Here is a 21676-nt window from a genome sequence, read left to right as displayed (position 1 = left end):
TCAATGACGTCATTAGGTCATGTGATCGGTAGCAATAATCCAGAATCGCTTAGCGAAAAGAGAACAGTCGCAAACTTGAGCTGTTACTTAGAGGATAGAATTTATTGGTGTTTATGTGCCAACTGCTTTAAATTTCGAAGATGCTTTTACAGTCGGCAGAGAATGCTCATGAACCAATGATGCCCCAAACTAAAGCAGTAGGTGGAAAGTATCAACAACAAACACGTTCAGAGGACAGTTGAAGATGCGCTAAACTGTGTAATATTTGGTTTAGTGTATGGTTTATTGGGGTTTAACTTTCCAAAGCGACTCAGGCTAGGAAGGATGCCGTAGTGAATGGTTTCGGAAGTTTCGACCTCCTGGGGTTCTTTAACGTGCACTGACATCGCGCAGTACACGGGGCTCTAGAATTTCTCCTCCATCCAAATTCTACCGACGCGGCCGGTATCGAACCAGCATGTTTTGGCAATATTTGGCTAATATTAAAATAACAGACTAGATGTAAGAAGGAGGCAGTAAAATATAGTTATTCAGATGAACTATAAAAATTTGGTTAGGTGCCAGTTTATTCACTCACGAAATATTGTAAAAAGGGAGCAAATAACTCAATGGCATCCGCCCAAGCGCAGCCAACGGCCACAAAGAAAAGTTGGCAACGCTTGGATAGATTCCAGTGAGTATTAATTGCGGGACGCCGCAAAAGACATGAGCGGACAGGAAAATATAAAACTGCTGAGAGCACTACGCGTCAACCCCTCACATATGCTCGAGGACATTTCATTCCGATATTATGTACATAAGTTTTGCATTTTATGTCAACGAGAATGAATCACAGTGGTGGTACTCACGGAGATCATGGTTGACTTAGATTATCGAAGCTCGTAGATGCTCGAAAAAACGACGGATGAGCAGTGGTGTTCGGCATTTTTTTATACTCGCGAACAGGACAGGCGGAAACTAATTTTTTTTCAAGTTTTTCATGTATATCACCCAGTGGCTGTCAAAGTATGCCCCGTACTGTGTAAGGGCGGAGCTATGCTGTGTTAACGGTTGTGTTTCACATCGTCAGGGTGGGGCATGCGGCGTTCATCGAGTTACTTTTTTTTTTTTTTTTTTACTGAGCGCCTACAAAGTCTCTGCTGGGCAATAGGGGCTCATGCTTCAACTTTCGCTCTGATGTCAGCGTGCGCAAGGCCTCTCTCCCTTATTCAGCGTGTTCCGCATTCTCAGGAGCAGGAGTAATGCACAAAGAGTTAAAAGTATTTAGCAAGTAGCAGCTTGATCTGAAACAGGTAAAATGCATGGAGTCTCTTTAGACGGGAAAACCCTCGGCGACGGGATCATTTCTTCCTCCTTTAGCAGGACAGGGAAGATTCTACATGTTGCATTCAACTTTCCCTGCTGACGTTATCGCACCTTGTCTGATCATTGCTCGGCGGAACCTGCGCGTCCTCGCCTATCTTGCTGCCGTATCTGTATGCTTTCAGTTCTTGCCGGGTCGATGATCGACACACTTTCTTCGACGCGTGCAATACTGAACGTTTTTTTTTAGTACCCGTGTGGTCGTTTACTTACCTTTCGCCGTTGTTATATCTTATTTTGAGCGCCTGCACGTCGGTAGCGCCTGCACGTCGGTAAGCGAAAATTATGCACCAAAGAGGTGCGCATTTTTCGTAGAATTTCTCCGAAAGTACAACCGAAGGTTTCTTGTGCAGACATGAAAGATAATGTGTTCATTTCACGACGTTTCCCCTCGTCCTTCTATAGTGAGCGAAGGCGGGAACCTACTTTTGTTGGCAACAAAATTGCACTGCAGCCACAGGTGATGCCTAATCGTTGGCAGGCATTCATGTGCTCGAAGTTTTTTTACTGTATTTATTTTATGGAACATAGGCTTAAAGGCCCTGTTTGGCAGGTATTTATGAGGGGGAGGAGGGACAAGACAGTAGAAAATTAGAAGGGGCAATAATATCAAGAAGTCATGTGTAAAAAGGCTCTTTATGACATTGTAGTTTGAGCTACATACTTGAGAGTGAAACGGTTAGAACGTTCGACAGTCAGAGCATAAAAGTACCGAACTCTGTATGACCCTCCGTCCCCTCCTCTGTCGCAAACTTTGTAAATGCCGAAGTTTATACCGTGGCACCAGCCGCGAGTTGTTGCAAATAGTGATTATGAGAACGAGAGAGCTTGAACCCATAGACAGAAAGACGTCTGAAATGCTCGAGTCTTTCTTTCGGAATACATCAGACAAAAAAAAAGATAATGCACAAGAGTAGAAAACACAGAAGCGATGCCGAGCCTTAAAAGTGGCCGAAAAGGGACAAAAGAAAATGTTAAAAAAAGGGAGGAGTCACTGAAGAAGTTTAGTTAGTTTGAGGTTCTGCACTTGCAGTCATCGTGACGCATACTCGTGCAAGGCACTTATGCCGCGCTGGGGGCAAGAAACACGGTCTGCATTTCCAAACTGTGTTATTAGCGAACAAAGACTTCGTGCCTGGGGGAGTGTCTCAGTCGTTCCGTACACCGAAGAAAACTTAGCGTCGGCAAGGCGAACAATTCCTGCCAAACGTAGCTCCGGGAAGTGAATAATCTTAGAGTATAAATTTTACTTCTAGGCAAACACCAAAAGAACACACGCAAAAAGAGCTGGGGCCTAGGCTGCCATGCATTGAAGAGGTAAACGTAACGATCTGTGGCGGCTAAGTGCGTGGTTATTTGTGAAAATGATTTAAGAGACGCTCCTTTTGAAATTGAATAAGGGTTGGCATTGAAGCTCTCGGGAAACATTGGAAGACACGCCGTGATGATTAAGTGGCGATGGCCCTGAGATTTTTAATGCGCGTTGGAAACTAATTACTTTCTTTTTGGCGTAAATAAGGAACATTTATTACGTCAGAAGTCTGCGCGGATACGGTGCCCGGAGCTGGCAAAGGACAGGGTTAATTGGAGAGACATGGGAAAGGCCTTCGCCCTTCAGAATGGCGTAGTCAAGTTGATGATGATGATGATGAAAGCACATCTACTATCTTCTAGACCACAATGTGTACGAAACAAGAAGAAGGATAACGCGTCTGAATACTAAAGTAACCTATTGTTTTGGCATTGTAATATTGTTGAAGCTGAGAATGCGGAGGAACGCCGTATAAGTTAGCGGCAGCGGATACACAAATCACAGACGACTCCCATGTATTTCACAAAATCAAGCTGCTATCCGCAAAGGATTTTGTGATCTTTGTATCGGAGTTCCTTAAATGGAGTGAGAAACTCCTGTTCCTGGTATAAGCTGCTTCTACAACACTGTTGCCGTCGAAGCAATGCTGTCTTTTAACGCTATTAACGGACATGATACGCATTTTTTGCGTTAGTGGTCGGCTGCGGAGGAAGTACTGAAGCGTGCACTTCTGCAGCCGAATGTTGAGAGCTTGATATCATGAGCAGTTCACTGAAATTTTTTCGCTGTTATCTCGGCAATGTTCATCACTGGGCTTTGTTGGTTTTGCAGCAAATCCCTTCGACCATTGAAATGTTAATGGACCGTTGTTGGATGTGATCGCCTGCTGCTATTGGAACTGAGCTAGGCTACATAGCAAAGGATGGCTCACACTACGAGTAAAATCTGATAAGCGGCACACTAAAGAACGAAAACTGCACAAGAGGCGAGAAAAGGAAAGTGTTAGAAATAAGAGCCCTTCAGAAGTTGTTCAGCTTTGCCAGCTACTGTAATTGTTATCGTATGTGCGAGGAAAAAATTTTGCCACACAGCTTAAAGCTTGTTGAAGTTTTTCGCAACAATAAGCTTAAAGCTTAAAGCTTCGTAAAGCTTTTAGATGAAATATCATGCGTTTCTCAGTCGTCCCATCCAGCGTCCCTGATAAGGTCTGTGAAACGATGAATTAGCGCACTAACGGAAGTGCTCTTGGTTATTAATTATCAGGGAGTGGTTCCTTCCTGGAACCAGGGTGGTTATTTAAAAAAAGAGCCGAATAAGACGACGTCCTGATCGTGAATGCGAGAATAAGGGGGAACGAAGAGAGAGCCAGACACATACACGGGAGGGTACTTTTGTTTTTGAGGTTTTATTTTCAGCCTTGCCGTCAGAAAACACGCTGAATCGCAGGAGACTGTTGGCTGCATCATGACCGCAGTCAAATACGGCTTTATCATGTCCGTCATTTTCTTGCGATGTCATCTTCTTATATTGTTCGGAGCCATTTCTGCGAAAGAAAAGCAGGCATATAAATAAATCAAGAAATCATGGTCAATGTAGTGTTTGAAAATTTAAGCTATTTATTTCTTACAACGCACTATGTTATGTTGGCGTAATCATGCCGACTACAGTAGCTACTATCGTTAGAACCCGCCGCGGTGGCTCAACGGTTATGGCGCTCGGGTGCTGATCCGAAAGACGCGGGTTCGATCCCGGCCGTGGCGGCCGAATTTCGATGGAGGCGAAATTCTAGAGGCCCGTGTGCTGTGCGTTGTCAGTGCACGTTAAAAAACCCCAGGTGGTTGAAATTTCCGGAGCCCTTCACTACGGCGTCCCTCATAGCCTGAGTTGCTTCGGGACGTTAAACCCCATTAAACCAAACCATACTATCGTTTGAGAGGAACATTAACTGCGGTGCTTTGATGGCGCACAACAAATTACTGGTCTGAAGTTTCCCAACAATCAAGCGCAGGCATGAGGTGGAGCATGCTTGACGGAAACTTAATTTGTGGTTGGTGGGGTGAACCAGAACGTCTGCCAGCAAGGAAACAGTAATCAATAAATCTCAAGTAAATAAGTGGACAATCCAAAATATTTGTCATCACCGCTGGAGCTGGATAAGATTGAAAATCTTGAAATACTGCCTTCAAAATAGCCAACGCTTTGGGGAAGTAGTATGGAACAAGTAGTGCATATGGTTTGTCGAGAGCTTACCACTTCTTCAGGATAGGGTATCCGAAAGCGTCCAGTCCGTAGCCGTAGTTCAGGCCGTAGGGGCTCAGTCCGTATACGTAGCGGACACGCACCGGGTGAGCGTCATACCGGTGGCTGTAACTGACGCCGGTAGTGCGATAGCCGTACGGGGTGGCCACATTGTGCACGGTGGGATTTACGGGCACCACCTGTTGGACAGCGGTGACTGCGGCGGCCGCGACTGGGGTGGCTTGCACCGTCTCTACAGCCGGAACGCCGTACGTGGGGTCGTACACGGACAGCGCGTTGCCCAGCAGTGCAAAGAGACACAAGACCTGTTGGCAAAATGAGGCGTAATGTTACATAGTTATCATCTTGAGGGAGTGGGAAGGGGCACGGACAAAATGAACAAGAATATTCATAAGGTCTGCGTCAAGAGAACCTTTTTGTTCGGTTAAATATGGCGGTAATTTCAGTGGCCACTTTCGGTGGCTATAAATTTTTGAATTGGAGAGTTTGGAAGTAAATTTGTAAAAAATGATTGAGCTGTTGAAATGGATTCTTTAAAAGATTAAAAGTTTTAATGGGACTCATCCGAGAGCGCCAGACTGCATGTTCACGAAGCTCCAGCTTCTTGAACTGTGTAAAGCATATCAAGCAGGTACTTACGGCAATCATGGTTGACTCGATCTCTCACACCTCTGAAGTGCTCGAAGAAATGATACGTTTGGTGAGACACTCAGCTCTCTTTTATACTTGACTTTCGGAGAGCGAAATACAAAGTACTCCGTTTAGCAACTCTGGCTGAATCCTATCACATGACCTGTGTGCAAGAGAGAGAGTCAACCTGCATCGGTTTTGCACGTTTACGTAATAAGGCAATGGCTAAAGTTGCTTCACAGTTTTTTGTTTTATGCAGGAGACGGCATTAACTTCTGTGCTGGCGATTTCAGTGCTAGTTAGTGATCATTGCGACATAACATGTGCGTCCCGTTTCTGTCTCCACAGTCTATTTTAGCTCCTTCAAGCACCGGAACAGCCAAAACCGCAGAACGCCTTCACACGTAATTCGCTAAACACACGCAAACCTCTAACAAGAAGAGGAACATTGAATGCCGTCGAGCGCCCCATTGGCTGCCAGATTTTTTGCTTTCTTTTGCTGCCCAGACAACGTAACGCGTCGTGTTGCCTTGAACTTTCCTGGTGGTCACTATTTCTCCACGGTTTGGGCTGCAGTCGTCGCTTCCATCTTTTCCGTGTATCTCCACATCATCATTTTAATTTCCGGTCGGTATTAGCGCCGAAAACGTTCAGCGCGTGTGAGGTAACTGCGGCTCTGTTAGGACATCAACGCCGGATTTTCTTTTAGTTGCGGACTGACCAGTCTGCGATTACTTTTATCGTCGGCTACCAGAAGGACCAAGACATCTTTTCTTTGCGGTGAGGAGGTGTCTGCTGCAAGCGGAAATTGCTGAATGAGGGAGTGAGACTTCACTGAAATAACATAGGCCGGATGTTTTTAAAGTATACAAGTTTTCTTTCGTGAATAGGCATTTGCAATCAAGATGCTTTGGTTTAAGAAATGAAATATTTAAGGAAACTTTTAAGGAAAGGAAGTTTAAATTTCTTGGCGTCGAAGTACATTTATTTTTTCTCAGTCGATGAAATTTAGCCGTCTAAAATGTAAGGCACATACATGCTTACAGCCATCATAAGAGTATATTTGTTGAATTTTTTTGGAGACACGAACATCAGTCACGTATAAACACCTGAGAGTAATATACCGCATACTATATATTGTATATTGTACCGGACTGATTGAATGACGCTAAAATGGCTGGTGCATTTCAGATTCCTTTGCATTAAATCTATTTATTAGCGACAAGTTTGTATAGGACATTCTCCACGGCACAAGGGTCACTGGCGCCATCGGTATCGGCTTTGTACATCTTTCGTAAACCCTATTCATTCCTGTGCTCACCTACGGGTATTGCAATTGCGTGACCTGAGGAATAGGGGGCCCTCTAGAATATGCCTTATATGGTCACATGATTTCAGTTATCATGCAATCTGTATAAGCTTTTGAATAGACGGCGTAACGGTGTCACGATAGGCCGGTTAATGTATAGTCGTTCTGCAGCATTCAGAAGGCACCAATGGTTTAGTTTAGTTTATGGGGTTTAACGTCCCAAAGCGACTAAGGCTATGAGAGACGCCGTAGTGAAGGGCTCCGGAAATTTCGACCACCTGGGGTTCTTTAACGTGCACTGACATCGCACAGTACACGGGCCTCTAGAATTTCTCCTCCAAAGAAATTCTAGCCGCCGCGGCCGGGATCGAACCCGCGCCTTTCGGGCCAGCAGCCGAGCACCATAACCGCTGAGCCACCGCGGCGGCGAAGGCACCAATGGGTCACATTTTGACAATTTTTTTGTTTAGCGCAATCATTGAACTGAGGGGGCGGTTCTAGCCATAAGCTGTAGGCCCAGGTTTAAGACATTCGAAAGGCAGGTTTGAAACCCTTAATCTCAGGCAACCTAAGGAAGGTTCGTACTTGTTGTGAAATGGGCATGGAATGAGAGTGATACTTGTGCTGAGCTCAGTGAGCAGGTTGTACAGGGTTTTCAGCGCTTTCTGATGCTAGGCTGTTCAAGAAACATATTAGCTGTTAGATGCCGTGCAATCTACACCTCAACCAGAGACGTCAGCATCGCCGCAGTTATTTCGGTCGCCGGTGTTTGATAACGTCTCTTGTGCGCTATGACATTGATTTGTTTGCTTGCTGAATCTATAAGGCATGCATGATTGTTGACTGTAAAACAACTGATAAACGACACAGATGTCGTCATCTTAGTTTTACAACTGCCACCAAGAAGCAGGATTCGCATTCATCATCATCTCCGATTTTTCCGACATTATGGCTTAACAGGTGTAGCTGCCAGGACTACTCATTCTGAGTGCCACCTAATGTACAAAAATAGTTTGCCACGAGGGTTTATATTAAGCTTAATGTTTAATTACAGAAGCACTACCTCTGACGGCTGCCATGCAAACTAGCTTGAAGAACTGGGGTTGGTTTGACTCAGGTCAACCACTCAGAATATGTTGTTGAGGCTCTTATAGGTATCTCTTACAACTCTGCGAAAATGATGCGGTAGTATGAACCTACTGGCGCCAAACCAAACACGATATTGATTAAGAAAGGCTGAAATGCGGGCCAGTTGGTATGTACATTGTAAATGAAAAAAAAAAAAAACCAGTCACACAAGACGAAAGACAAGATGAGTGTCGTTGTGGCGTGTACACTCCTCTTGTCGCTCGTCTTGTGTGCCTGGTTTTCTCCCATTCCATTTTAAATAAGTCAGACTCTTATTTAAGATCGGTGTGCAACAATATTAACCAGTGATTAGGTAGCAACAACGGCAGGATTACCTTGTTCACTGTTTGTTTCTGAGAGTCTTGCAGCTGCAACTGCCTTTATTCACCAAGAAAATAAAAAAAAAAGTTGTCGTTGCTTGCTGCATGGGCCACGCTCTAGGCAGATGAAATCACATGTGCCGCGGTTGTCCTGGGTCGAGACCGGCGCTCTGGAAACCCCATCTCACCCAGCCCGACTTCTGGTTTGCAGAACTGATGTAAGGAATTCCAGAGGCAGTGAACGTCGCATCTTGTCGGGGCTTCCAGCAAACTAAGAAGCGCTTTGTAAGAGAGTAGTACACTAATATGTAAAGAAGTCGTTTACTCGCCTTCGACACCGTTTGACCACTTTAAAATCAGGCGTTAAGCCATGGCGAGTAGTTGGCAGACTGTGTAGATGTTAAAAGTGAGAGAATGTCGTAGGTTGGAAGTATCCTTAGTGACGTAATCGAAGCTGGCAGTAAAAACTGCTTAGGCTGCCCATTAATACATACAGTGGCATTCGGGGATTTTTTAAAAGTAGTAGCACACAACGATATACATACACAAACAGTGAAAACAAACCAATTTGCATCCGTCTTTCTCCCTTGCCGAAAGAATTATCCTGGCGGTAGCTGTCTTGGAGCGCACTTCACGATCGGCCTAGCACGGCTAGCGGCTAGGCGTGAAAGTTTGTGATTGCCATCCAGTAAGAGGCGCCCAGCAATGCACTCGACCTCACGGCCTTGGCTTCGCGGAGCTTGCCGAACCCGCTTTCGCCTCGACTCCTCAACTTTTCCGCTGCAATTCACCCATTTAACCGGGTAGTCGCCGTGGTGGCATTCGACGCGGCCTATCAAGTGCAATACCATTCTTCCGTTCTCGGTTCTCCTACTGAGCACAGCGTACTTACACGTGTAGAGGAAATAATACAATGGCGCTAAAGGGAAAACGCTAAAAGGGACACCACGCTCTACACGGGGTTCTATACTCCCCTGCAATACTACGCTGACCTAGGCCTTGGTCGCTTCTTCGCTTGGTGCTGCTTGTGCTCTGCTCAATATTTGCTCGACTGGCCCATGTTGCCTGTTTATTCCCGTTTACTGGGCGTCATAATACTCCGAGCTGCTCAACTTCGCTTTTCGCATCGCTCGCACTCTTTAGCAACGTCTATAGCCGAGGAAGCTGCCGTCAGAGCTTCGTTCTGACGGCACAAGGCCTAATGGGAAGATAGTGAATGATTAACTGATGCCGAGAATGCTCGAGTGTGTCGAGCGCCTCTGTCGTGGATGTATCAGAAAGAATAGAAAAAATTACAAACCAGCCGCTAATTTTGTCAGGTAGTAATACTGTGTAGATGATGAATCATTGACCGAAGGCGGAAAGACGCTCTGCGATGCCGAGAAAAGCGCTATTCTAGCTCAAAAAGCCTATATTTAAAAATTGTGCACAATTTTAGGGAAAACACCCTGTACATTGAACGCCCAGACTGCGAAAGTTTGCTTTTGCGCGAATACCTTGGTTCTATGCGTTTTTTATATTTCTACATTGTTCGCATTCCATCGTTGCTGCATTTTTTGATTCTATGAAGCATAATGTTTTTTTTTTACCGTAGTGTTTCTTTCGTGTGTGCATTTTTTCCCTTGGTTTAGTCAAAATTTTGTGCGCATTTTATACAGTCGAGTTTTGTGACCTTTCTTACCGTCCAGAAGAGTGCCGTGTGAAAATTCTGCCCTTCGCGGCCTATGAATCTGCGCATAGTGATGTCTTGCAAATAACGATGGGAAACTTTTTCTAGCGTCAATAAGAAAAACTGCCAATAATGTGAAAATGGCAGATGCTAAGCGAGCAACGCCAGATAAGCTTGGAGCCAGTTTGTTTGAGACCTCATCTGAGATAACACGGTGAGTTATGAAATATCTGTCACCCTATAAATTTTGACAGCGAATGTTTAACAAGGGCCTGGGGGAAATTAAGAGTGTTCCTCTAGTAGAATTTTCCGTTATATTGATTTTTTATTTTTTCCACGCCAAAGAGATTACTTGCTCTGAAAGCGCAGGTGTTTAAGCTAGAAAAAAAAAAGGACGAGTACGCATAGCCGCCCAAGGCAGTTTTAAACTACGGTTACATCACGGGAGAATTTATTTTGGTGCACAGGAAATAAAAACGAATAATTAAACATGTGAATGTTAATCTTTTTGGAACTCAAGCGAACACATCCCGAAAGATGAGAACCTGAAGAAAATTCGCAGCGGTTAGCGGCAGCGGCCACAGAAATTGCAAGCGGAGCCCATATGTTCCCCTAACCTCAAGCTAGTATACGCAAAAGTTTGCGCGATAGCATCAGCCGTTTCTCCAACGGCTGTCGTGTTGCTGTCGAAAGAATGCTTGCCTGGAACGCGATTAACTTGCATGCTAGGCGTTTTTTGTGTTTGTTGACGGCTACGGAGGAAACATTGCCGCCTGTTTTCTTCAGCCGCGTGTAAGGAGCTAGAAATCATGAGTCACCTGCCAAGGTATTTACAGGGTGATCTCGCCAGTGTTTTCCGCTGAGCTTTTCTCGCATGGTAGTAAACATTTCGGACACTGAAGTGTTGATAGTCCTGTTGCTTAATGTGATCGCGTGCCAAATAGTGAAAGATGGCTGACACTGCCAATAAATATTCTTTAATGGTAACATTAAATAATAAAATGCACAAAATGCGGCAGAGGTAAGGTGCTACATAAAAAAACTGCAGTGGTTCAGCATTTTCAATTAGTGTAACTCTTTAGTATATTGGTCAAAAAAATTGGAGGCTTATCAAGGTTAAGCCCAGTGGATGCGAATTATGTTAAGCAGCTGCCTCAGTGTGGATGGGGCTAAGTAACGGAGACGTGGTTTTAGGTTAATCGTCGTACTTTATTCTTTGCAGCCCGACAAACACACTCTTATGGTCCGTAAACGCATGACTCTTGGTTTGCACGTCACTTATTCTTCGCGTTCTTCATCGGTTTCCGTAGCACTCTGCAGCCTTCGTTTTGCATTCCTATCATTAACGTCCTTAGCGTTTGGAGGCATCTTAACCGCATACACGCCCGGCGCAAAGACGCTGGCGCGGTTGCGGGCACAGAGACTGACGCGACGGCGGGCGCGCGCCGCTTCATCCCTGGCGTGACGTCACATATCACGTGATGCAGCGATGGTGGCGCCGCCGCCGCGTCGCGCGCGACGGCGCGCACCGAAGCGTGGAGGCCTCCGCCGGGCGACGTCCGACGGCGCGATATGAGGCCCCATCTGCAGCCGGTGTGACGTCATCACGTGACATGACGTCACGTGACCCCACTTCAGGGTCAATGGTGGCCACCGCCGGGCGTCGCGCGAAGGCCCGAAACCTACGTTAATATGCTTCGCATAAAACTTTTTGAAGCAGTCCGCTACAGCAGGCTAAAATCAGTAGTAGTAGTAGTAGTAAAAGACGTTTATTCGACCATAATTGATAGGCCAAGCATGTCGATCGCCTGGGCGACCAGAAGTCGCTGTTCTTCCCCTTCAGCGCCAAGCCAGTCGAGCCAGGTGGTGATGGATAGAGAGGGTTGGGGGTAGGAACCCGACTGCTGAGCAGCCGAGCAATAGAAGAGGCAATGGGACAGGCCCGCATAGATACAGGGGCAGTTGGGACAGCAAGGGTCCGACCGATAGCGATAGAGAAAGAGGCGGGACGGGATGATAACTGCATTCATTTGGATGTGCTGAAGAAGGCGAGGCTCCGGCACCGTGAGTGATGGATGAGGGGGAGGGTAAAGGCGTTTGTCGAGGCAGAGCTCAAGGTAGACCTCTTTTATGGTGCGGCGAAGGGTGAGTCTTTCACCGTCCTCCGAGGACTTGGGCCAGGGGATCAACGGTGCCCGGAAAAGTGTGTCGCGGGCGAGCTGATGGGCCAGCTCATTGCCGTCAATCCCTGAATGCCCAGGGACCCAGCGGAAGAAAACGATGGAAGGCTGCAGTGCGGAGACCGCTCGTTCGACCTCCTGTTGGAGAGAGGGAAGGAGGGCAAATCACTGGAGGGTATGTTCAATGGCGAGGACCTCGAGGGACAATGCGTCTGAAGTGTGTAGGTACGGCCCGCTGGTGCGGGTTTCAGGAGCAGGGAGGTGTGGATGATACAGGGCGTAGCCGCAGGAACCTCGAGGAGCCACGAAGGAGGCATCCGTGTAGGCTACACCCTGGATATCAAAGAGAGGGGAATGATGCTGCGCGGCCGCATGACAACGGCCGGCGTGCAGGGCGGGGTACATCTTATTCGGGGGACATGTTGGTCACTACCTCTACCGTCAAGCTCTTTGCCACCAGCAACTTCCATCCTCTTCGTTCTCTTCTCAGTCTATATCGTGATTAGCAGCTTGCCCGGCTTTCCCTTACCCGTCAGGGCCAGTGGTTATTGACTCAAGCGTGTATCTTGCCCATTCCAGTCTCCCCGTTTACCTCTCCCATTCCCACCCCCGCTTCCAATATTCGTATCCTTCCCCTCCTAAAATCAGAAAGCTTGGTAAAGCCTTTACCTGCGCTATCATGCCTTTCTCAGTTGTACCGTTTGATTATATGTTAAGCGCCGTGAGAAAGTTTTCTATACGATAAATATAGATTACTAAAGAGAGCTTGCCTTACGTTCCTAAAATTAAGGCAGCGCCTCTTTCAGGAACCAGGCTGGCCAGTTAAAGAAAAGTGGAAACAAAAGACATCGTCCAGCGTGAAAACGAGATGATCCGGCTGAACAAAATGAGGAGACACATACACGGGAAGGTAATTTTATTCCTGCGGCTTTATTTCATAGCTTTGCAGTTAGAAAAGAGGCGGAATAAAAAACAGAATTGTTTGCTACCTCGAGTGCTGATTGAAATATGGTGGCATCATGTCTGTCGTTTTCTTGACGAGCCTTGTTCTTCGGTCGCTCGGGGCCATTTCTGCAGGAGAAAATGAGGCATTTAAATACACCAGAAACTAGTACCGTTGCATTATTCGAAAGTTTATTATGTTTATTTCTTGAAACACAATATCACACGATCATGACAGAGATAAAGAAGCTGCCGGTGCTTGAACAATTCAGAACAATTTGCTCCTCTGAGGTTTTTCTGCAGTCAGCGTAGGCATAATGTGGTACTTGTTTGGCAGAAACTATTATTTCAGTAGATGTGTGCCAGATCAAAATGAAATCAGTTAAGGTAATCCATAAAGTCATCAGCACGGCGACCAGTTAAATTGCAAATATAGAAATTCTTACTACTAATAACGAAGGCTTTGGTCGGAGTAGTGGTGCGGTTTTTTAAGAACTCACCACTTCTTCAGGACAGGGTATCTGAACGCGTCCAGTCCGTAGTCGTAGTTGAGGCCGTACGGGCTCAGGCCGTACACGTAGGAGGTGCGCACCGGGTGGGCGTCGTACCGGTGGCTGTAGCTGACGCCGGTGGTACGGTAGCCGTACGGAGTAGCCACGTTGTGCACTACGGGATTCACCTGCTCTACGTGGTGGACAGCGGTGACTGCGGCGGCAGCGACCGGGGCGGTTTGCACCGTCGTGACAGCGGGCACGGCGGGGTAGCCGGCCACAGGAACGCCGTACGTGGGAACGTACACGGCGAGGGCGTTGCCCAGAAGAGCGAACAGGCACAGGACCTACAGGAAAATAAGGCGTAGCGGGGTATTTTAAGGAGACAGCGTTAAGGATCCCACTTCACAGAAAAGTAGCTCTCCTCGTCGTCGGTGCCGTTGACCATGAGCGAAAAATCCCGATAGAAAGAATGAATTGAAATTATTGAGCTGAAGAGATAATTCCGGTAACGTTGGCTTGCGTCCGAATACAAGTGAGAACCTATGGATTGTGAGACGGACGCGTCATCCATAGGCCCCAAAAGACGAGTGGTTCAAGCCTAATAAAGGTGGACCTTGTGAATTCGTTGCGCTCTTTAACTGAGGGAAGTTCTCAGAGATGTGTACTGATGCGTAAATGATATTATGAGTATGCTAATTAGGAATTAGGTAAATGCGAAGGCAATGATAACGGGACCTCATAACGGTATGCCGTTTTTCTCTAAAAGGCGAAGGAGAAGCGACCGCGATTTTTTTTTTTCCTGACAAGAGGAGGTTCTATGCAAAATAGTATTCACCTGCTAGAAAAATTACTTCAAGATACCGGGAACGCGCCTTTCTTTCAAAACGTCTGCGTTCAATAAACCTTACTTTTAACTTAGCGGCAAGTTCAATAGCTACCTTCGCTCGCTTAAACTGTATAAACTGTGGAGTTAGGATAAAAATATAAAAAATATTTCCGCTCTTGAAGTGCATTGTTTTGTGGAGTTAAGTTGTTCGTAGAATCTAACTGACAGAATCTCAATGGATGTGCACCAATCTCTACGCTGCGTGAACTTAGAGAAACATATCAAGCAGGTACTTACAGCAATCATGGTTGAGTCGATCTCTCACACCTCCGAGGTGCTTGAAGAAATTGTACTTCTGCAGCGACACGCTGCCGTCTTATATACTCGAAGGCGGAGACTCGAGATGCCTGCAATGCCTGCTTTCACCAATTCTGTTTGAATGCTGTCACGTGACCTGTATGCAAGAAAGGTTGGAATACATGCATAGAATTTGAATATTTGCGTATTAAGACAACGTTACCGATAAGGTTCTTCGTCTTTTTTTTTTTTTGTGCAGGAAACGGCGCTCAATTTCAGTACTATTTGATGGTCGTTGCGACAGTATTGTGTGTTGCCGCTTTCTCTCCTGACCGCAGTTTTTAGCCCTTTCTGGCACCGGCGCAGACAGAAACGAAAAATGTCGCCGCACGTATTTAGCTAAACATATGCAAACCAGTAATCAGCAAAGGCACGCTGAGTGCCCTCGAGCGCCCTTTGGCCCCTTGCTTTTTTCACTCATTTCTTTGCTCCCGAGACAGCGTCACGTGTCTTGTTGCATCTGTTCGTTTCTGGTGGCCAGTATATACCGTCTCGGCAGTGGTCGCCAGTCCCAGCTTGTCCGTTTATCTCCGCGCCATCATCTTCATGTCCGGCCTTATTAGCGGCTGCAAACTTTCACCACGCACGCGTTAACTGCGGCTCTGTTAGGACATCTGCGTCGGTATTTATTTTGTTCTCGGACATACATGTCTGCGATTATTTTTATCGCCGGCTACCAGAAGGACCAAGGTCGCTTTTATTTTCGGTAAGGAGGGCTGCCGCAAGCGGAGATTCTTTACACGAAGTAAGCAATAAAGATGACGAGGGAGTGAAACTTCATTGAGGAAACATACGCCGGATGTTTTTAAAGTATAAAAGTTGTCTTTCGCTAATACTCATTGACATTCGACATAGTTTTTTTAAGAAACAAAACAATTTCAAATAGTTTAGCATAGATTTATATTTATTTTCACTGAGGCGATGAAATATTTCTGCTCGAAATGGAAGGTACAGGCGTGAAGCCATCATGCGAGTATAGAGGCTGTTGAATGGTTTTGGTGACACGGATATCATACACGTATAAACACCTGAGAATAAAATATCTGATACTATATACTATGCAGCATACTGGGCTGTTTGGATGACAATGAAATGGCAGCTGCATTTAAGATTTCAGTGCATTAAATCTTATTTACCAGTGACAAATTTGTACCGGACATTCTGCACGGTAAAAGGGCGACTGGTGCCTTCGGTGTCGTCTTTGTACATCATTCTTAAACCCCATTCATTTCAGTACTCACCCACCGGTATTGTAATCCCATTGGCTGAGGAATAGGGGCCTCTTGAATATTCCTTATGTGGTCACGTGATTCCAATTATCATGCGATCCATATAAGCTTCTGAATGGCCGGTGTAAGTTTGCAACGATAGGCCGGTTAATATATAATCGTTCTGCAGTTTCAGAAGGCCGCACAGTGCGCCCATTTTTACGGTGATTTTGTTTCGCGCAATCATTCAACTGGTGAGATGGTTATAGCCGTAAGCTTTACGCCCAAGCTTTAGGCATTGAATAGGCAAGTGTGAAACCTTAAAATTTCTGCAACCTAATGAAGGTTTGTACTTGTTGTTAAATGGGCATGGAATGACAGTAATACTTGTGCTGACCTCTGTGAGCAGGTTGTAAACGGCTTTCAGCGCTTTCTGACGCAAAGCTGCTCAAGAAACATATTAGCTGTTAGGTGAAGTGGAATCGATACCATAACCAGAGACGCCAACATCGCCGCATTTCTTTCGGTCGCCTGTATTTGATGACGTCTCTTGCATCTATAATATATGCATGGTTATGGGCCGTAAAACAACTGGTAAAAGACAGAAATGTGGTATTCTTAGTTTTGAAACAACTACCACAATTCAGCAGAATTCGCGTTTGTCTTCATCTGCGGTTATTTCGTCTTAATGACTCAAAAGATGTAGCAGCGAGGACTGCTCGTTCTGGGTGTCACCTAAAGTGAAAAAAAAAAACAGTTTGCCATGACTGTTTATAATAAGCGTCCTCTTTCATTTCAGAAGCAATATTTCTGACGGTTGCCATGCAAACTAGCTTGAAGAATTGGGGCTGTTTTGATTGAGGTCAACACCTCAGAATATGTTGTTGAGACTTTTATAGGCATTTCTTAAAATTCTACGGAATTGACAATACTATGAACCAAATGGCCCCAAACCAAACCAAGAAGTCAGAGTCTTGTTTAGGATCGATGTGCAACAACGTTAACCGGAGATTAGGTAGTAACAATGGCAGAATTAAGTTGTGCGCTCTTTGTTTCCCAGAGATTTGCTGCTGCAACTGTCTTTAGTCACCAAGAAATCAGAAAAAAAAAGAAGTTGTGGTTGCTTGCTGCATCGTCCAAGCTCCAGGCAGATGAAGTCACTTGTGCTGCGGTTGTCCTCGGTAGAGATCGGCGCTCTGGAAAGATCATCACACCCGGCCCGACCCCTTATTTGAAGAATTGAAGTAAGGAATTCCAGAGGCAGTGAACGTCGCATTTTGCCCTTTGGAAAAATGGCAGGCGCTTTGTAAGAGAGCGGACAAATGTATAAAGAAGTCGTTTGCCTGCCTTTGTGTTGGGCACTTTAAAATAGGTGTTTAGGCATGGCGGGTAGTTGGCACACTGTGCACATATGCGGAGCGAGAGAATGTGATAGGTTGGGCGTACTGGGCGTGCTGACGTAATCGACGCTGGCAGTAAAAACTGCTTAGGTTACTCTTCAATTTTTTTTATTTATAAATAGTGCAGGCCCTTCTCGGCCCCATGCTGGAGTGGATACAAGGTAGAAAATAGGACAATAGTGGATTGAACAAGGGAAACGAGTATATGCCCAAGTAAACATAAAATAACAATTTCATCATTGCAGAGGCACCACGGTCGAGACGATGTTAGATCAAGGTGATTAAATGTTCTAGGAAAGATTCGATTATGTTGCAGTTCAATACAGTAAATGGCAGTTTATTCGAGTAACAGACAGCAATGAGAACTTCTCGTTGACAGATTTTTGTCTAGAATTCCTGGCCGTCACAACTACTTGTCGAAGAGTTCGCGCTTCTTAATCACATTTTTATTACATCAGTCAGGAGCTGTCTACGCCTTCCTGTCGTGTGTTAGTTTACTTGCTGCGCCAACTGCGTGGCTGTCTTTCTGTCTGTCTGCGTCCCCCTCTCTGATCAGACCACAAGAAACAGTATTAAACTCGTGTATCAGGAATGATTCATGATCTTCGCGTTCATCGTGACTCTTGAAGGCTGATTCCAAAAATTTACTTGAATATTTAAAAAGGGTGCTTAGTATTGTTCAAATGGTGAAGTATAGGAAGGTTGGAAAGTCTCTTGCAATGAGCTTTATGATTATTGAAACTCTATCTGAACTGTGTTTCTGTTTGACCAGTACATTGAATTATGGCGATCGAACATTCAATCATGTATATTATGGTGCTGGTATCAGATGAGTAGTTATCCCGAATTTTTTCATTAAAGTTCCATGCAATGCTGGAAACCATTACGGATGTCGTCATCTGCGCGCAACCTTTGCAGGGTGGTTTATTGCAGGGATGTCAATCAATTGGCACACTTCGGCTTGCTTTAGATGCACTGTGATTTCCACTCAGGGCTTTGCCGCGGTGGTAGACAGCACAGGGGGCTTGCTGAAAAATGTTGTTGATTGTATAGCTTTGAATGAGAATGCCAGCGACGTTTGCTTCCAAATGCCCGCGACGTTTGGAACCTACGTGGTGTGGGTTAGTACTAAGTTGATTGATTAATCGCATGGGTGTTTTTCAGCTTTGAGGGATGACAGCTCAATTATGACAGCTCATATAACAGCGCCTTGGGGCAAATTGGAGTGCTCATCTTGTTCAATTCTTGAGTAACTTTGATTTTTTTAGGTTTTCTCCCGCCAAAGGGACTACTTCCACCGAAAGCGCAGGCATCATAAATAAAAGCTAGAAACAAAAAAAAAAACAACAACGAAGAATCCGCATAGCCGATCCAGGCTGCTTTAAACCACGATGACGTCAGGGAAGGTTTTATTTTGGACCATGGAGAACAAAGTTCAAGAATACAAGTGTAAATTTTAATGTAGGTTTTTTTCCGCACTCATGCGAGCACGTCAGCAAAGTGAGAACCTGGAGAGTAGTAGCAGCGGTTAGCGCCAACGGCTACAGAAATTGCAAGCGGAGCCCATATATTTCCTAACCCCAAGGTACTATCCGCACAAGATTTTGCGGTATTCCTATGGGAGTTTGGCAAAATCAGTGAGAAACTCTGGTTCCTGGCATCAGCCGGTTCTCCAAGTGTTGTCGCCGTCGAAGCAATGCTTGCCAGGAACGAGATTAACCCGCGTGCTTTGCGTTTTTTGCGTTAATCGTGAACCACGAAGAAAAAAAAATGGCAATCTGTTCTTCTTCGGCCGCATGTAACGAGCTAGAAACCATGAGCCGCTCGGCAAGGTTTTTTGAAAGTGATCTCGCCAATGATTTCCGCTGAGCTTTGAAGGCTTTGCAGTCAACACTTTCGACCATGCAATTGTTGATACACTGCTGCTGGATCTGATCGAGTGTTGCTACAAAAACACAACCAAGCCACTTTGTAAAGGATGGCTCACAAAGCTGTTCACTTAAAAAGAAATGAAATAAGAAGACGTCCTTCAGCCTGGGAACGAGACGACCGGGCTGAACGAAAATAGAGGCAAACATATACATAGGAGAGACATTTTGTTCCTGTTCCTTTATTTCATACCCTTGTACTTAGAAAAAAAGTGCAGTGATAACAGAATTGTTTTCTGTATCGAATGCTTATTAAAATATGGCGGGATCCTGTCCGTCGTTTTCTTGATGAGCCTTGTTCTTCTATCGTTCGCGGCCGATTCTGTGGGCGAAAAGGAGGCAAATAAATATACCACGAAACTACAGCCATTCCAGTATTCAAAACTTTATTTCTTAAAACACAGTATGAAACGATCATGATAAAGAAATAAAAAATTACTGGTCTGAGGTTTTCATGCAGTGAACTCTGACATGACTTGAGACAGGTTTGCTGGAAACTAAAATTTTAGCAGGTGTGTCACCACCAAAAATGTTCACTAGAAGTGAAAGGTATTCAATAAATGTCGCCAAGCTGTGTATCTAAAATATTAGTGATCACCACGGCGGCCAGCTAATATTGAAGAAATCGAAATTCTTCCTACATAAAAGCGAAAAATTTTTCGGGAGTAGAGCGGAAGAAATAATCCATGCGGTTTTTCGCGAGCTTACCACTTCTTCAGGACGGGGTATCCGAACGCGTCCAGTCCGTAGCCGTAGTTGAGGCCGTACGGGCTGAGGCCGTACACGTAGGAGGTGCGAACCGGGTGGGCGTCGTACCGGTGGCTGTAGCTGACGCCGGTGGTGCGGTAGCCGAACGGGGTAGCCACGTTGTGCACCACGGGATTCACCTGCTCCACGTGGTGGACTGCGGTGACTGCGGCGGCAGCGACAGGGGCGGTGTGCACTGTCGTGACAGCGGGCACGGTGGGGTAACCGACCACAGGAACGCCGTACGTGGGAACGTATGCGGTGAGGGCGTTGCTCAGCAGAGCGGCGGTGAGGCACAGAATCTAGAAAGAATTCATTCAAAATATTGAGCTGAAATGAAAATTCCGCTAACGTTGGCTTGCGTCGGAATCGAACGGAGGACCTTTGGATTGCGAGACGAGAACGTCACCCCTAGGCCCCTAAGGCTGAGCAGTTCAAGCCTGAAAAAGTGGACCTTGTGAATTCGTTGTGCTCTTTAACTTAGGGAAGTGTCTCAGAGACTTGTACTGATGCGTACATCAGTATTATGAGCATGCTAATTAGGAATGAGGAAATTGAGAAGGCAGTGCGAACTGAATCCGATAATGGCTTGTTATTTTTCTAGTAAAGGCGAAGCTTAAGCGTCCGCAAATTTTTTTTTCTCCTAAGACAAGTGGAGGTTCTATGCACAGCAGTAGTCACCTGCTAGAAACTTTACTGCAAGATACCAGGATTGCGCATTTCTTTAAAAAAGTCTGCGTGAAATAAACCTTACTTTTAAGCTGACCGTAATTTCAGTGGCTACATTCGCTTGCTTGAAGTGTATAAACTGTGGAGTTGGGATTAAAATATAAAAAAAAATTTCCTCTATTGAAGCACATTGTTTTCTGGAGTAAAGTAGTTCGTAGAACCTAAGTGAAAGCCTCTCAATGCATGTACACGAATCTCTACACTGCGTGAACTGAGAGAAACATATCAAGCAGGTACTTACAGCAATCATGGTTGTTTCGAATCTCTCACTCCTCCGAGGTGCTTGAAGAAATGATACTTCTGCAGCGACACACAGCTGTCTTATATACTCGAAGTGGGGAACGGAAGATACCTGCAGTGCTTGATTTCACCATTTCTGGTTGAATGTTGTCACGGGATCTGTATGCAAGAGAGGTTGGGATACCTGCATCGATTTTTAATATTTGCGTATTAAGGCAACGTTACAGCCAAAGTTGTTCGTCTTTTTTTTTTTTGTGGAGGAAACGGCGCTCAATTTCACCACTATTTGATGGTCGTTACGACAGTATTGTGTTTTGCCGCTTTCTCTCCTGACAGCAGTTTTTAGCGCTTTCTGGCTCCGGCGCAGACAAAAACGCAAAACGTCGCCGCACGTATTTCGCTAAACACTGCAAACCAGTAATCAGCAAAGGCACGCTGAGTGCCTTCGAGCGCCCTTTGGCCCCTTGCTTTTCTCACTCATTTCTTTGCTCCCGAGACAGCGTCGCGTGTCTTGCTGCCTCTGTTTCTGGTGGCCAGTATCTACCGTCTCAGCAGTGGTCGCCAGTCCCAGCTTGTCCGTTTATCTCCGCGCCATCATCTTCACGTCCGGCCGGTATTAGTGGCTGCAAGCTTTCA

The 21676-nt window shown here is 45.6% G+C and overlaps 3 protein-coding genes across 3 annotated transcripts; all 3 read right to left on the bottom strand.

Moving 5' to 3' along the window:
• Nucleotides 1–4920: 4920 nt before the first annotated feature.
• LOC149363417 (uncharacterized) lies at nt 4921–5581 on the bottom strand. Its single transcript, XM_089568533.1, has 2 exons — nt 5573–5581; nt 4921–5238 (listed from the first exon to the last, which is right to left on the bottom strand). The coding sequence occupies exons 1-2, from the start codon at nt 5579–5581 to the stop codon at nt 4921–4923; spliced, it is 327 nt and encodes a 108-aa protein (XP_089424659.1).
• Nucleotides 5582–13607: 8026 nt separating this feature from the next.
• On the bottom strand, nt 13608–14737 carry LOC149363416 (uncharacterized). The gene is made up of 2 exons (XM_089568532.1): nt 14729–14737; nt 13608–13949 (listed from the first exon to the last, which is right to left on the bottom strand). Exons 1-2 carry the CDS (start codon nt 14735–14737, stop codon nt 13608–13610), a joined length of 351 nt encoding a protein of 116 aa, XP_089424658.1.
• Nucleotides 14738–20028: 5291 nt separating this feature from the next.
• LOC149363415 (uncharacterized) lies at nt 20029–21050 on the bottom strand. Its single transcript, XM_089568531.1, has 2 exons — nt 21042–21050; nt 20029–20373 (listed from the first exon to the last, which is right to left on the bottom strand). Exons 1-2 carry the CDS (start codon nt 21048–21050, stop codon nt 20029–20031), a joined length of 354 nt encoding a protein of 117 aa, XP_089424657.1.
• Nucleotides 21051–21676: the final 626 nt, after the last annotated feature.

The sequence above is a fragment of the Amblyomma mixtum genome, chromosome 2 (genome assembly GCF_055824585.1).
Source record: "Amblyomma mixtum isolate Tamu chromosome 2, ASM5582458v1, whole genome shotgun sequence".
In the NCBI taxonomy this organism is placed as follows: domain Eukaryota; kingdom Metazoa; phylum Arthropoda; class Arachnida; order Ixodida; family Ixodidae; genus Amblyomma; species Amblyomma mixtum.
This window is presented reverse-complemented; position numbering and strand designations above follow the sequence as displayed.